The 17,829-nt window shown below is 41.9% G+C and overlaps 1 protein-coding gene across 1 annotated transcript in view; it reads right to left on the bottom strand.

The window, feature by feature from the left end:
* GRIA1 (glutamate ionotropic receptor AMPA type subunit 1) overlaps positions 1-17,829 on the bottom strand; it is a 298,513-nt gene that overhangs the window by 108,584 nt on the left and 172,100 nt on the right. The window contains exons 3-4 of the mRNA XM_006169676.2: positions 5,073-5,312; positions 1,553-1,737 (exon numbers count right to left, since the gene is read on the bottom strand). Of these exons, the coding sequence (XP_006169738.1) occupies positions 1,553-1,737; positions 5,073-5,312 (425 nt within the window). The remainder of the gene's footprint in view (positions 1-1,552; positions 1,738-5,072; positions 5,313-17,829) is intronic.

Below are 17,829 nucleotides of genomic sequence, written 5' to 3' on the forward strand. Positions count from 1 at the left end.
GAGTGGCACACCCATTATAGGATGCTTTCTTTCTCTCTCTCTTACTTCTTCTCCCCCCCTCTTTTTTTGTGAGTATATGCATCCTCATACATTAAAAAATATCTTATTACCATTCAATACATTCTTCACTTCTTATCTCATTTTTATATCATATTTGTAGAACAGGAGACTTCAATCTTAGGTACAGCTGATTGCACTTAGGCCCAGAGAGGGAAGTGACTTACGAAGCCAGTACTAGTTGGCATTGTGAATAGCTAACGTTGTCAAATACTTACACATAGCACTTACTGTGGAACTTGCTCCTTTCTACGTGCTCTACATGTATTGATACAGCCCTCACGAAAGCCCTCTAAAGATGGTTTTATTATCATTATTATTATGCCCATTTTGCAGATTGAGAATCTAAGAGTGGAAAGATGAAAAACTTGGCCTGCGGTCACAAAGCTAATAAACACTAGAGCTGGGATTTGAACCCTAGGTCTTCACTTTTAAATGTTACCCTACACTGTCTCACCTACAAACTAGAATTCAAATACCTGACTTGGTCCAGAGAACTTCCATCTCATGCAAACCATTTTTGCTAGTTTCTTATTCATTTGCTTCTTGTAAAATTCATTTATTATTATAATTATGGTTTCTTTTTTTCAAGAGCAAAGGCCAAACTATACTTTATAAACTAGAACGCATGTAGTTAATGCCTTGAATAATCCATGACTTTCAAAATCTCTCCCTGCTGTGTTGCTGAGGCCTCTGATTGATTGCCGTGCTCGTGATGAGATCCCCTGTGGGGGCCCCAGGGGTCTTGAGGGCCATTAACAAGCTTTGTCATGTTGTCAAGTACCTAAAATGACCATCTTTTATTATATGACACTATTAAGAAATAATTGGAAAACCTATTTCCTTGCTAGCTCATCTGAATACATAAATACAGTTTTAAAAAATAAGAGATATATACAAAAGCCTGTTAATTCTGTGGTAGACACAGGTGTCAATTCTGCGTCCAGAAAAACATAGCTTAGATACTTCTAGCTAAAAATTGTTGGTTTCAGTGCCTGTTCACAGAATGTACAATCAATTGATTTCACAGAGACAAGAGTGTGTTCAAGGAAATAGTAGAAAGATTGCTGTTTCCTTGAACTCTTAAATCAGGTCAGTGGGCCAAAGGGATGAGATGCCAAACCTGGACTAGAGAGTGACAGAGTCCAGAGCTAACTGCAGGATTCTGGCTCTATGCCTGTGTTCCTAATGTGATAGCACATTATTAACTTGAAAATGCAATATAATTTGTTTTTTAACAATAAAGGGAAACAATAGAGGTACATTTTTGGTGAACAATTTGAGAATTATTTGAAACCCTATGTCAAGGTACTCATTGTTTGTAATATTTAATAAAATTTTACGATGACATTTTATGAGTTACAGAATGTGAGATTTGAAAAACATCTAGTCTCACCTAGTTGAGAACACTCTTTATAACACTCAAGGCAGAAGTGCATCCAGCTTTTTCTGAATCATTTCCCCTACCCACCCTGAGCCCCTGCTGCCTCACTACCTGTCCCAAGATAGCATTGAGGCGTTCTGATTCACAATCCACCACCACCAGTCTCTCCTTTTTCTTCTCCAAGTCCTGGAAGAGCATCCGGTATCCCTCCTCTGTGGTTGTCAGAATGTTGACTGCTGTCACCTGCCAGTTCTTCTCAGCCGCTGTGTCCAAGACTTTCTGCAGGACGGATAAGCCTGAATTTGGATGGGCAGGATAGAGAAATGACAGAGAATCAAGATATGTAGGCACCACTCCACTTCTGCCAGGCTCCCATTTCCCATTTCCTCTCAGCCCCACTTCCTCACCCAGTTCCACTAAATGCAACCCTGACTGCGATGTTGAACTCTGTGCCGTCAGGATCTAGGTTCCTTTTCTGTTCCCAGAACATGGTAGGCAATAGAATTAATGATTAAAAATACACTCTGAAGCTCAAACCCAACACATACAAATGACCAGTACATGTTCCTTAGCTTCTCTAAAACTTTAGTTTCTTCAAAGGTAAAGTGGTGATGGAAACAATAGAACATCTGATACATAGCAAGGTCTGAAACCTGTATGGATTTATACATGTTAGCTGCTATCATTGTTGGGCATTCAGTAACTATTCACTAAGTGTGCCAACCTGCCATCTAAACAGACACTTGATAAGTGTTGACCAAATTTGTGAATGTTCGATTTATCCTCCCTACCTAATATTATTTCTCTCACACAGTAGATATTCAATAAGTGTGTACTGAATTTAACTATTCTCTTCTGATTTATAGCTATAAGTCTTTGTTTCATCTTTGAGACTTTGATGGTTTATTAATTAGTTTCCTATGTCCGCTGTAACAAATTACCACAAATTTACTGGCTTAAAATAACACAAACCTGTCATTTTACAGTTCTGGAGGTGAGATGTTTGAGATAGGTCTCCCTGGAAAAAAAATCAAGGTGTCGGCAGAGGTGTGTTGTTTTTGTAGGTTCTAGGGGAACATTCATTTTCTTACCTTTCCAACTTCTACATAATGCTTGTATGTCTTGGTTTATGGCCTCTCTGTCTCCAAAGTCATCAATTGTGGTCAAATATTTCTCAAATTGCATCACTCTGATAGCAACTCTTTTGCCTTCGACTTCCACAGTTAAGGACTTTTGTGATTATGTTGTGTCCATCCAGGATAATTTCCCTATTTTAAGGTCAGTTGATTAGCAGCCTATATTCTATCTATAACTTTAACTCTCCTTTGCTGTGTAACATAAAGATTTGCAGGTTTCACTGATTAGTTCATGGACATCTTTTTTTTTTTTTTTTAGAAGTTTTTTGCTATAGGGCGCATGCGCTCACCAGTCAGAGAGAAACAGACAGAAAGTGAGAAATCACCCCCCGGGGGGATGGCTATGCCACAATCCCGTCTCCTCCATTCTCCTCTTGGGATCTTGGGCACGCACGCACACGTGCCCAGCATGAGTTTCAAGCCACCGGGTCCAGGACTCGAACTGTGGTCGACTACGTGGGAGTCTAGCAACATAGCCATTATGCTAACTGCTGGTCCCAAGTTCATGGACATCTTTAAGGGGAGTCATAATTCTGCCAATCATATGGGTTTATTTTGGTCTTTCGTTATTAATCAATCTTTTGTACATATATAATTTCCTGCTTTAAGTAACATAGCTAATCTCTTCTACTTTGGCCAATATCATGACTGGTCTCAAGGACCATCAATAGATTGGTTCTGTTACACCTTCCTAACTTTCATTTCCTTATAAGTTGTTTGTGTGTTTGAGCCCCACATTTGCTGACAATTTACTCTGTGTCTGGCACTGTTCTAGTAGCTTTCCCCTCTTTAATTCACTTCATCCTGTGAATTAGGTAATACTATTATTCCTATATTATAAATGTGGAAATTGAGACTCATAGAGATTTAAACCTTGGTACAAGGGCAGAGTTCCGAGGTCTGAATTTGAGGTAGATGAGGGCCCCTAAGAGAGTGTGAGTATTTCTGTCAGCCTCAGAGGTGATCTCCCACAAGCCTTTACATTTTTCTAGCTTTTCCACTTCTAGACCTCAAGTTTCATTATGCTCCAAAGCTGTCTTGAAACAGTCTCTTCATGTGGCCCCACAATGGCTATTGTCTGAGAAAGAAAATCATCAAAACAGGGAAAGGGAAAGGAAAAATGAAAGAAAATGAGGTGTTCTGATCTTTCCCTCTGTGGGCTTTTTCTCATCTGAAAATGAATATATCTAACTCTTCCTGAAAAAAACCTTTTTTTTTTTTTTTGAGAGATTTTCACTGTAGGGCGCGTGCGCTCTCCAGACAGACAGAGAGAGACATAGAGACAGAAAGCGAGAAATCACCCCCCAGGGGGGATGGTCACACCGCAATCCCTTCTCCTCCATTCTCCTCTCGGGATCTTGGGCACGCATGCACACGCGCCCGGCGTGAGTTTTAAGCCACCGGGTCCGGGACACGAACCGCGGTCGACTACGTGGGAGTCCAGTGACATAGCCATTACGCTAACTGCTGGTTCCCCCTGAAAAAAACCTTTTCACAAGCTACTCTTCTACCCAAAAGCCTTTGCAACATTTCCTATAGATGACCACATCAATACAAACACTCCTCAACTTCCAGGCCTTGCATTACATGTTTGTTTATTTATACTGGTAATGACTAAGTTCTTACCGGACTATTTAGTGTATAAGGGGAAGATAGGACAGTATGATACAAATGCTACAGGGGTTAGAAAAAAACGCAAAAATTCCCATTGAGAAGATCAGAAAATAAAGTAGTATTTGAGTAACTGCAAAAGAGGGGAGGATTTACATATGTAGATTAGAGAAGGGAAGTGCATTCCATGAAATTCCATTCCAGAAAATGGGAATAATATGAGTAAAAAGTATTTTTATAAAAGTATAGGAGACATTTGGAAAATATGTAAAATTGAAGGCAGGCAGAATTAGGAAGCCCTGAGAGGGAGGATGATGATGATAGCAGGTGACACAGAGGTTTCTGAGCATTTACTATGTTGCAGGCTCTGAACATCTACTGTCTAGTCATTATCGCATTCCATCTTTACAGTATCTTCATGAGGTAGACACTGTTTTACCCTCACAATAGAGACAAGGCATAGAGCATTCTGTCCTCATCACATCAATGGTACAACTGAAGCCTAGAATGCTTGCCCAAAGTAAAACAACTAGAGGAGAGAACCCAAGATTCAGATCCAAGTCTGTCTAACTTCAGTCTCTACATTCTTTACAAGCATGGAAGTCACAAGCATTTTAACTGAGGTCCTTAGGCTTTGAATCTGCACTTGGGAGCTACGGAAGCTTAGTGAACTTCAGAATGACACGGTGCACCATGACAATTACTCTCTCAAAGAGTGTGTTTGCACATCATGCGATTAGCTACTGAGAAATAAGTCCACAGAAATAAAGAATTTTAGATCATTCCCCATGCTTTTGAATAAAGCAATGAGGCATCATTCTCCTTCCTGACAGTAATCTCCTCTCCATCCCTTAATAGTCTCCCTCCCCTAACCCTTGGCTTACCCCGGTCTGCGTCATAAATGTAGACAAATTTCTGCCACTTGTAATGGTCAATGATGCTGATGAGGGCATCCTGTAGTTCAGGGCGCAGCTGAAGGACAAACTGATTGGATGTGTCAACAGGAAAACTTGGTGTGATGAAGCAGACATGGAGGGCTCCACAGAAGGAGGTCAGCATGTTGACAGTCCTTCGTTCATAAAACCCAAAGATGGCATAGACTCCTTTAGAGAACTGGGAACAGACTAGAAGAGGAAAAATAAGGATTATTAGATAGAAGATGCTGCAAAAGAGCTGTCAGATGGCTCCATAATAAATCCATCCAATAGTCCATCCATCCAACTCATCATCCATCCATCCATCCATCCATTTAACCTTTCACCCCACCAATCTATCTAACCATCCATTCATTCTATTCATCTGTCCATCCTACTCATGCGTACATTTGTCCAACTTCCCTACTCCATTTGTCTAAATTTGGTGTTTATTCAGTGCCTATTACATGCCAGATGTTGTTATCACCATTAATTATAGTAGTCATGTACACAAAGCATTTTCATTTATTACCTCTCTTTATCTCAAAAAAGACCTTGTTAAGGTAAGAAAGAGATGAACAGGTCATTTTCTAAAAGATAAAAACCATGGCTCAGAAAGTTTACAAACATGTTCAAGGCAGCACAGGTAGGACATATCTGAGTTATGCAGATATCTTGACTTTTATTTTAAAGGATTATTTATCTAGTTCTATTTATTATTCTTATTTTTAAATTTGCTATAGGACACATGTGCTCAGGGAGAGAGAGAGAGAGAGAGAAAGTGAGAAAGCAGAGCAAGCAAAGCAAGCTGCCAGGTCTAGGACTCGAACCATGGTTGGCCATGTGAGAGTCCAGTGCTTCAACCATCATACCATTTACCCTGTCTTGATTCTTAACCCAGTGATCTTTCCATGACATCGTCTAGCACTTAAAGGCAAAACATTAAAAGATGTCACAGGAAGAAGGATATTTGCCAGTTCTGATACTGATGCATGTTTAAGAAAACAAGTGTTGATTTTCCCAGCCTAGCCCTCAGCTCTCAGTGTACATTTCTCTTCTGATGTTCACATTGTGTTTGTACATCCTGCTAGCTGATTTTCAGGCACCCCAGTGTATCAGCCATCGTAATAGCTTAGCTGTATGCACATCCCCACAGGATCCATTTTGTAGGCTCCCAGTACAGTTACCAATCCTGGTTTGCAAATGAATATACTGCTGTTTAGAATATAACTGTAATAAGAGAAGGAAAAGGATCAAACTCCAGGTTGATCAGCTCCTAAACTTCATTTTACTATGTGATAAAGTCCATAGCCTTTACCCCAGTCAGGGGATTAATTCCAAAGCTATCAGCAATACCTGAAAATTACCTTCCCAGTGGGATGGTTAGGAAGGTCAATCATCTTCATCACAAAAATAATGGTATTTTAAAGTGCTTTGTAGTCCTTTTGTATATATTAGGCTATTTAGTTCCCCTCAAAACCCTGTGCCATAGGTATTAATAATTTTTTCTTTTAAAATAAAAAAGTGAGGGACCAGCAGTTAGCGTAATGGCTATGTCGCTGGACTCCCATGTAGTCGACTGCGGTTCGCGGCCCGGACCCGGTGGCTTAAAACTCACACTGGGTGTGTGTGGGTGCATGCCCAAGATCCCGGGAGGAGAATGGAGGAAAAGGGATTGCGGCATGGCCACCCACCCTGGGGAGTGATTTCTCGTTTTCTGTCTCTCTGTCTCTCTCTGTCTATCTGGCGAGCGCACGCGCCCTATGGCAAAAACCTCTCCAAAATAAATAAATAAATAAAAATAAAAAATAAAAAAGTGAATGCTCTTAGATCCTCTGCTTTCTTTACCACACCACCTACTTCCATAACCCCACATTGTTTGTAAGTATGAGATCCCAGATTATGCAATGTAAGCACCATCCAGATGTGGTCCTTGAAATGTGGGCCTCACAAGTTGCTTCTTAAAAGAGAAAAGACTTCTTTGGCCAAATAAAGTTGGCAAACAGTGCATACCCTGCCTCATCTTGAGTTTCATACTGTATACTAGCTATGTAAGAGGCAGTGAGGAATCCTGTCACCTCAATTTTGTCAAATCTATTTGTCCCCAGGACCATTTTTTGATGAATACTTCTACCCTGTTGTTTAAGATTTTTTAAGGGCATGCTGCCCTAAAGAATGCAGTTAACTATGGGTACCCAACTGTCTATTGTGAGTTGTAGTTCTCAGTTAGTCCTTAGAAATAACAGGCTTTAAAGATCTTTGTCTCTTAAAGATCACAACTGAGCAGAATAAGACATCTGTTTAACTCCCTCTGAAAACCAGCGTATCATTTATAGGAAGCCTGGCAGTTGATCATTAATATCTCCTGCTTATGTCTAGTCAGTGGGCACTTGCCACCTTGCAAGGTCCTGGTCCACTCACCGACCACTCCTTGAAACCAGAGCCTCATGGAGCACTTGCTCTTACCCTACTCCACAGCCATGCTGGTAGATGAAGGGGTGCACATGGCCTTGAGCTTCATGGCATTTGCTTTCTACTTATGAAAGCCGTTCTCTACCCAGGAGCCAGAAGAGGGAGCTCACACAGAGTCTGCATTGCCTGCCCTCTGCCTGCACCTACCCGACTCCACCCTTCTTGTAGCTCCCTATTTCAGCCACCCTGCCCTGCAGTCTGTTCCTCCAGGCCCTGGGCTCATTCATTGAGAGACTGTACTAGCTGTTCCATTTCTGCCTGCAATGCTCTCCCCTCACCTCTTTGCAAAGATCAGTACTTGTGTCTCAGCTCAAGTCTCACCTTCTTGACCAGCATTCCTACTTCACCTCTTCTAGTGACCCTCCTTCCTTTCCTTACCCCCGTCAGTGACTGTCATATTACCCTGTATTATGTCCCATACTTTTGTCATTATTATCTGAAGTAATAGTCTTGATTTACTTGTATGTATTTGGTGCTGCTCAGGCCAGTGTAAATTTCCTGAAAAGAGAGGTCTCATTTGTGTCCCAAAGCAGCAGGATACCTGGAACATGGTGGGTGCTCAATACATATTTAATGAATGGAAAAAAATAGATGAATAATGAATGCTTAATGAGAGAGTCATATGACCCACCTTAGGGGATGAGGCAGAACAGGACCCAAATAGTGTGGACTGTCGGGTCACCCTGGACTCTCTGCTCTGCTGTCCTGGGTCGCTGTCTTCTAAGATAGTTATATATTCTCCACTACTGACACTGCTTTCTCTTTCACTCTAATGAGGACACTCTAGCCGTTCAGAGCCCATAATAGGCAGTGTCTTTAAATGTCTATTATAATTACTAGAATCAAGATTTTCATAAATATGGATCTCTCTACCAGGAAGCATACACGGTATATTATTCTCCCCATGTTAAATATAGATTTGTCAAAATTCACAAGCCATCTTACATGGGGAGCACATAAACCCCATTAGAATATTATAATATGCCCTCTGTGGTATTTTTAGGATCTCTCCTCTCCCTTTGCTGCAATAAAATATTATCCTGCAGAATATAAATCTTATGTTCCAGGTCTATTCCCTCAAATCATCGACTTGGTTTCACACATTTAGTCAGGCCTCTGGGGCCCTCAAGGCTGATGTTTCTCGCTAGGACTTTAGGAACAGAGGAACGGGTAGATGAAGTCGGAATAGGGTAAACACAATCAAATCCTGACATATTCAGGTGGCCAAGATTCCTGCCTACACACACACACTCAAATTACCACCCTATTTTTCCCTTTAGCAAATCTCTCTTCTCTTAAACTGAGTGCTTTATCCTGTAAGGCTAAGGGGGCACATTGACCCTCTACTCCCTAAAAGATCATGGCTTGGAGGTATCCTGGCCTGGATTTAACTGAGTGCAGCCTATATCCCAGAGTCAGATGCTGCCAGCTGCTTCCTCATTTCAGCCAAACCTGAGCAGCAGCAACAGAGAAAAGAGAGACAGAGATAGACTCTGGGGGCCAACAGGTGGCATAGTGGTTAGGTGCTGGTCTGCCCAAGTAATTGACCATGGTTCAAGCACCAGAACTGGTGGCTTGAAATTCATGTGGGACACATGTGCTTGTGTGCCCAAAATCCTGAGAGGAGAATGGAGAAGGGATTGCAGTGTGGCTATCCCCATTGGGGGTGATTTCTCTCTCTCTCTCTTTCTCTGTCTCCATCTCTCCAGTGAGCACATGTGCTCAATAACAAAAGTCTCTCCAGAATAAAGACTGTAGTCCCAAGGCCTGTGGGAGAAGGCAGCTGTTGGTTAAGTGTTGACAAATGTAATTAGTAGTTATAGGGCATTTCTTTGAATACATTACAATATATATTCAATCAGAAGAAATAATATAGACTTGTAGAAAAAGCACTAGACTAGATGCCCGAAGGCCTGGAAGATTCCCTTTTTGGCTTTATTACTACATGGTGCTTGTATGACCCTGTGAAAATCCCATATTCTCCTAGACCTCAGTTTTCCCATCTGTAGAATGTGCCTTGGACTCTGAAACATTTATTTTTAAAAGCTTGTTTATTTTTATTCATGATAGTGAGCATATGCATGTGCACCAGGGAGAGAAAAAGACTGAGCCAGAGACAGGGACATTCTTGGTGGGGTCTTGTGACACCACATTCCTCTTCCCTGAGGACTCTCCTTCAGCTCTTCAGGACCTTGGGCACAAATGTACTTGGTGTGTTTTCAGGCTGACCCAGGGACACAAACCCAAGGTCAGCCATGTGACTTCTAGCACTTTAGTGCAGCTTGCTACCAATGATGCTACCAGGCTGAGTCTCTATTATATTTAACATCTTTCAAGCGTCAACATTCTAGTCTAACAGGAAAAAGTTTACTGATTCAACAATACCTTGGGTATTTGTTTCTCAAATAAACTCCAGTGTACTTTCCCTATACTTTTTCAAACTCAGAATGCAGATAAAGTTTATGAGTTCATGAATTTCATTGTAACAAAATCCTAGGGCTAAGTCTAGGTGTATTCAGAGCCTTGAGATTTAGTTAAGATACAAGTCTTAATCGGCCATGTGAATTCATTATGTAGTAGAGAGTAGATGAGATGAGACAAATCAGAAAAAGACTAGGCTCAGGGTGGAGATTATAATCAGACATGGTGAGGAGGAGGGAAGAAATGGGAGAATTCAAAAGAAGAATAGAACTCTGCTGTGTACTGGTCTAATCGCAGTCTGTTATCATGTTGATGCTGAATCAGAGCAGGCTGGTCTCCGTGCAGTTTCTTTCATTTAAGAAAGCAGTGATGTACATAATACTTCGGGTAGTAGTAATTAGGAGCTGACATTTGAGCATTTACGAAGTGTCAGACACTGCATGCTTCCTTGCATTAACTCTTTGCAGCCCATAAGGTAGATTATAAACTGGGGAAGTGAGACCCAGGACTAGCATAAGGCAAAACTGAGATCTGAATTCTCCCACTCTGACCATAGCATGGAGCTCTTGATGCCTTTAGGATAACACCTCCTCCTTCCACATGTTGCAAAGAAGTGGCCTTGGTGCAAGGGTGAGCTTCAGTTTCTAGAAAATCCTCTCTTGTATAGCACATTGCCTTCCCTTGATGCCAGAAAAGAGACAATACTGTGCTGAATTTATTCACATTAAAAAAACAGAAAGAAAGAAACCTGGGTGATGTGTTGATGTAGCCCTTTCTCATCCTTGAAAGAATATATATATGTGTGTGTGTGTGTGTGTGTGTGTGTGTACTCATCTTCTCTATTTTTACACCCGTCTGTCTGTAGACCCATTTATTCACCACTCACATCTAGCATCTACACTCATGAGACACTATGCTAGGCAACAGAGATATAACGCTAAACCAGGCAATTTCCCAGCCACAAGACTTGTCATCCTTTTTTCCTTTTAAATTTTATCTGTTATGTATATCTTCCATGAGTGAGGGAGAAAGAGAGAGACAGAACCCCAACAGGGTCTTGATTCCATAATCCACCCCCAGCTTTAGCAAGCCCCAGATGATGTGCACATACATGCCTGGAGTATTCAGGAAAGTCTCTCTCTGGACATGAATCTGGAACCTTTCCATGTGGGTCAGGCTTGCAGAGTGTTGCATTTTACTGCTGCACCACTGTCGGTCTCCAGTTGTCATCTTGCAAGTGGGAGAGACTGACAACTAGCCAGGCCATGGCAATTCAGCCTAAGTACAGGGCCAGGAGGAGTTCAAGGTGCAGGCAGTGACATCTAACCCTAGCCTTTGGGGACCTCAAAAAAAACTTCTAGGAGGAAATGCCAGCTTCAACACTGAAAAGGAAGCAGGAATCAGCAAGGAGAGGGGTTTAGTGCAGTAATATGTGCATGAAGAGTATTTCAGGTAGAAGGAACAGTGACAGCAAAGACCTGGCAGAGAGAGAAAAACACAGTGCATTCAGGGAATCCTGCCAGAGTGTCAGATTCTGAGATCCCTGCCTCCAAGAGATTCTGCAGCAGAATGTGTCCAACAATCAGAGCAAGTAAAAAATGAGGCCAGGAATTCCCTCTTGGGGAGGTAGGAGGGCAGGAACTGGCAAGGGCAGGAAAACCCACGCACTGCACGGTGCAGGCTGTCCAATTTCATTCTCGCTTCACTCAAACCTCTTTGATAATCACTCCTGGTTAAGACACCATCCACTTAGTATCAATAAATCTCCCAGCCCTGGGCACTGGCCCTGACAGCTCTTTCCCAGGGAGGGAACTCCCAGTATTAGCAACTCCTTCTTTATTGTCACTTCATTTAAGGGCTCTCACACTGACATTTATCCTTGGCTCCTGGTTTCAGGCCCTGGAAATGAGGCAGCGTTGTTGTAAACAGTGGATAATAAGGTGACAGGACAGCTTCATTTTGGGGGTGGGAGGCAGAAAGTATGTATGTGTGGGGAGAGTTTTAGAAATTAACCTCCCTCCCTAATATCTAAGCAATTCTATCCTTTTTGGTAGGAATCATATTATTATTATTATTTTAATTTGCCCGAGGTTGTGTGCACTCACCAGAGACAAAAGAGAGAGAGAGAGAAAGCACCTCCTGGTGGAGTGTGTTCATGCCACAATCACTTCTTTTCCACTACTCCATACCATAAGGATTTTAGACCCACAACAAGCACATGCATTTAGTGTTCCTCTTAAGCTGCCAGGGCTGGGACCAAATTGTGTGGTCAGCCATGTGGGACCCAGTTTTTCCAATCATCAGACCATGGGGCTGGCCTGGAAATCACGTTCTTGATCATTGACTCTCATGCTGCGACATCAGTGCCCTTTCTTTCTATTATTCAGAGAACAGTAAGAGTGTCCTTCCATTCTCCTGCCTTTTTTGAGAGAATTTTGCTATAGAGTGCAGTTGCTCCCCAGAGAGACAAAGAGAGATAGAAAGACAGGAAGTGAGAAATCACCCCCCTCCCAAGGGGTTGGCCACGTGGCATTCCCTTCTCCTCTATTCTCTTCTCAGGATTTTACGTATGTGCACATGCGTACCCAGCATGAGTTTTAAGCTACCAGGTCCAGGACTCAAAGCACGGTCAACTACAAGGGAGTCAGAGACGTAACCAATACACCATCTCCTGGTCCCCTTCCATCCCTTTTTTTATACTCTCCTGCATCCTAGATTTAATAGGGACATGCAGAAATGACCATAATTGATACAGTTGTCTCCATTCTCTGTAAAGAATGTCACATCTGTTTAGGATTCTGAGACATGTTTAGGGCTTCTTCATCATTTACTAAGTGCACATTTGCCATTTATTTGTAAAATTCAAGAAATATTTATTGGGCACTGGAAACTGATACTGCCAAAAATTTGAATTAGGATATTATGGTGACACAAGGCAGACATGTTCTCTACCTTCATAGAGCTTACACAAGATATAGTAGGTTCTACATTAAGAGAAATAACAGGTAATTTGAGAGTATGACAGCGATCAACCATAGAGCAAATCATCATAATTGCTATTATAGCCAGTGCTTACTGAGTACTTAGGACAGGGCAGGCACAGTACTAAGTACCTTGTGTCTATATTCAGGTAGAGGGGCTAGTTATCCAAAGATCTTGAAGTGAGAGAGAGAAAGGACTCCCATAAAGCCAGGACTACTGGAGTAAAGGAAGTATGTGACACAGAGTTGGAGGTGGGTGGGGACTGGATTGTCAAGGCCCTTGCCAGGACTGGGGAAGTTAAACCACTGTGCCATGTGTCAATGATGCATTTCACTTTGGTATTGAATTCATCTCAGCTTTCTGGGATCTCTCTCTTCACCCAGGTTCTCAAACCCAGGGAGAAGATGGCCGCAAAAGGAGATGTGGTAGAGGAGCCATCCTCCTCTCCTCAGATTCGTGTTTATTATTAACATGGATATTAATCACCCCGGACACTGAAAGCTAATGAGATGTGACACTGTGTATGAGGCTGAGAATTAGAACAAGGCTGGGCTCTCTGGTTCTGGAATTTAGACTCACCTTGTGGACTGATAAATGAAACCAAGGAGGGGTGTAGTGGGGAGAGCAAACAGATTGATAGATCACAGTTTGGGCTGCAAAACTCCACAGGTACTTGACATGGTTCTAGAGAAGTAAACACGAAGAAGCAAATCTGGGACCATGAACAAGATTCGTTCCCTCTCTTAAGCTGCATTTTCTCCATCTAAACAATGGAGTTTACATACCCTTCCTCCCTCCCTTTCTTCCTTCATCCCCCTTCCCCTTTCTTTCTTTGCTTCTTCATTCTTAAACAAATAACCCTTACAAAACTTTTTTACTCATTGGGGTGTGTAGTTCTACAAATGAGAATTTTCTATTCTCTCCATCTTTCTATCTATTCTGATCATTATAAAAAAATGCCTATTGCACATGTAGTATATGCTGTAAGACAAGCTGGTGCCAGGAGGGTCCAAAACTGTGCAAGAAAAGTCCTGTTCTCACACATCTTGGGCACCAGAGAGCGCACAGAAATGGGAGTAAACGAGATCATTTGGAGACTGGAAGTACTACAAAGAAAATGAAATGGGATGATGTGAGGGTGACTGGCAGTGCTATTTCAGACAGGATGGTTAGGGAGACCCTAACATTTGAGCTGAGGAATCTTAGGAAAGAGCTGGCCAAGCCAAGGATCAGGGTAATGAATTCAGGCAGAGAGAACAGATGCTCTGAACAAGGCTGAGAAATAAGATTGCTGAGTCTCAGAAACAGACAGAATGCCTGCATGGATGTGGTATAGGAAAAGAAGGAAAGCCTTAGAGATGAAGGTGGAGAGAAAGAACATGCAACTCTCCAAATAACAATGAATGCTCCTCTAAGGATTATGACCCTTTAGGTACCCTTTGGGTACCTGTGGAGCTCTAGCACGTCACCCTGACCTGAGAAGGTTAGCACCAACTGATCTCACAAGACCTTTCAACTTAACATGTTGAAGGGAGGTTGTTTGGCTTGGAATGACTTGGAAGATGGGAAACAGAGCATCTTCTGATGCAAGTGTAATGAGACCACAAACATGGGCCACTCAGTGAGGTCACAGGATTCCAGTGTAGACACTGATGTTCTTCTGATGTGTCTAGGCTTTAGGATCTAGGTCTGTACTCATAGTCTTGCTCCAGCCTGCATGGTCTTCTTCCCTCCTGCCTCTTCAAATCCTTTCCATCCTTTAAAGGTTTAGCTCCATTCTTGCCCCTTTTATGAAGGCCATTACTTCTCTCCAATCTACCTATAAACTGATGGTCTCTACCCTTCTTTTGAATGTCCACAGAAATGTGCACCTCTTATGGATTTTTATCTAACATGTATGGTTTATTAGTTTGAGGACTTTGACTGATAAAATAGAAATCAGCATACATTAACTTTAGAGAAAAAGTTTGTTGGAAGATTATCAGGGAGATTCTACTAAAAGTGGTTCTCAGAGAAGAGAGATTATAGTAACTCCATGAATCCAGATGTCAGGATTTCTTGGACAGTTTCTGCAGGGTGTCACCATTATTCCAGAAATCTATACTAACTGTTCCATCCAGCTCAATATTAGTCTTTCTCAGGTCACAGGCAATGAAGGTGCTGTGAGCAAGGGGACATATGCTGGACTTATCAAACCAACAGCTCCCTACTAAACTTCTATTTGCCAGTATTTGATAAACCAAAGTCCAGGACCACATTAGGAGCTCCACAAATGCCACATTCATCTGAAAACCAAGTGTTAAATAAGGAGCTATGATTACTTCAGTCACTATTGCTTACCTCCTATGAGTTAGGCACTGTGAAATCGGGTGGTCAATGAAAGCTCATGAAGCTATCCTCTTCTTGGGACCAGCAGTTAGCATAATGGCTATGTCGCTGGACTCCCATGTAGTTGACCACGGTTCGCATCCCGGACCCGGTGGCTTGAAACTCACGTTGGGCGCGTGTGTGTGTGTGCCCAAGATCCCGGGAGGAGAATGGAGGAGAAGGGATTGTGGTGTGGCCATACCCCCTGGGGGGTGATTTCTCGCTTTCTGTCTCTGTCTCTCTCTCTGTCTGGCGAGCGCATACAAAACCCTCTAAAAAAAAAAAAAAAAAAAAAAAAGAAAGAAAGCTATACTCTTCTTTATAACCACTAGAAGAATTTGTACAATGAGTATACAAAAATTTCAGTAGATGACTTTGCAGGCCATATGACCTCTGTTGCAACTACTGATTGCTACTTTTGTGGCACAAAAACAACAATTTGCTTTGTAGCCAAAGATAATATGTAAGCAAATGAGTATGACTTTGTTTCAATACAACTTTATTTACAAAAATAGGCATTGTATTTTTTTTTTTTTTTTTTTTTTTTCCCCTGGCCTATGGACCATTGTTGGCCAACTCCTACTCTATGCTATCCACTGAGAATGTGAGAGGACAAAAATGAAGGAAATAAGGCTATGGAAAGAACAGATTCTGGATCTCTTAAACCAAATACACCTGCAGAAAACAAATGCCACTTCATCTGGGTCTGAATTCACTGACCCTTGCCCTCAGCTGATTTTCAGAGCTGTGAACACTGATGAGGTTGAAGAGTGGGGACAGAAGAAAAGCTGAGTCATTTTTCTTACTGCTCTTCTAATCCATGGTCTCAGCAAAGCATGCCGAGAGCACCACATTTAAGACAAATGTTTAGCCAATAGTTTTGCCATGAACATGTACTTGTCTTTCCTTACCACCAGGGGTGTGAAGAACAATGAAAAGTCTATTAATAAGGGCACTTTGAAAGATAAGGTTGTAAACTCCAGCCCCCTGCCTGTCTCTCCTACCACATCTGCTCCCAAGCGCCCTCTGCCTGGGTGTCAAGTAAGTCTTTCTTGTACCTTTCAGGATAGTTCCAAACTTTCCTGCCTTGGGTTTTTGCACAAGTTGTTCTCTTCTAAAAAGCTCTTTCAGCCCTCCTTAAATGGCAAATTCCTTTTCATTTTGCAGGTTTCAGCTTAAATGTTGTCTCTTCTGGGAGGCTTTTTCTGAAAGATAGCTCCCATCCTTTTATACTGTATTATAGTACTTTATTTCTATCATAATTTGCTCGATAGATATTTTAATTTTTGCTGATTTATTTAATTTTATCTCTCTCATTAGGGCAGGAATCATGTCTATTTTATTTACCACTATAGTTCTAGCATCTAGTACTGTGTCTGCTCCATGCAAAACACTGGAATGTATTTGCTGAATGGAATGAATCGATGAATGACCAAGGAAGCTGCTAGTTCTACAGATAAACTTGTCAAGTAATTTTCCCTCTTTGGAGTTAATTTCCTCATTTGTAAAACACATGAGTTCTTTTCTTTTATTTTTAAGAGAGATTTTTGTTATAGAGCACAGAGAGAAACAGGGAGACAGAAAGCAAGAAATCCAACCCAACCTCCCCTGTCACACACTGCAAGCCCTTTTCCTCCATTGTACTCTTGGGATCTTGGGCGCACATGCACACATGCCCAGCATGAATTTCTGGGTCTGACACTCAAATCACAGTCATGTGAGAGTCCAGTGACATAACCATTATGTCCTCTGCTGGTCCCCTTTCTTTTTCCTTTTCTTTTTTTCTTGTAAAGGTGTAATTTTTAAAAGTTTATTTCATTCATGTGTGAGTGAGACAGAGAGAGAGGTAGCAACCCCAACAAGTTCTCGTTGTTGTGATCCACTCCCAGTTTCAGCCAGCTCTGGATCATGGGCAACGCACTTCCCTGGAAGACTCAGAGAGGTCTCTGGACACAAACCCAGAACCTTCCCAAGTGGGTCTGCCTCACAGAATGTCATGTTTTACCACTGCCCCACTGTCCAACCTCCAACCTAGACTTTTTTTTAGCAAAAGTCTAACTGCCTTCTCTGCCAGAATGCCCCCACCACCCAATGTTGTTCCCTCTGTACCAATGTCTAAATCCCTCTTCAATGTTTTTCACAGTATGGCAGGAAACAGCTCTTCTTAAGAAGCAGCACAGGCTCCTTGAATTCTGGAAGAAATTCTGATAATAAAAACATTTCTTAGTAGCCTTGAGTGCTCTTTTAATGTTCCCCCTAAGAGTTCCAGGAACATGGTGGGGGAAAGGCTAAAATTCAAATGAATTCTTGGGGAAACAGAAAGTAAGGAAGGAGGTGGTAGAAGGCAGAGAAACACATATACTATGGAACTGATGAGAACATTTGAAGGAAGCATAAAAATGAAACAATTGGGTACTTTATCCTCATAAAGCTCTCTGTGGAGGAGCCTCACTGGCCACAATTCACCTCTCCAGCCTCTTTCCGA

The sequence above is a fragment of the Tupaia chinensis genome, unplaced genomic scaffold (genome assembly GCF_000334495.1).
Source record: "Tupaia chinensis unplaced genomic scaffold, TupChi_1.0 Scaffold147369_1, whole genome shotgun sequence".
NCBI lineage: Eukaryota > Metazoa > Chordata > Mammalia > Scandentia > Tupaiidae > Tupaia > Tupaia belangeri.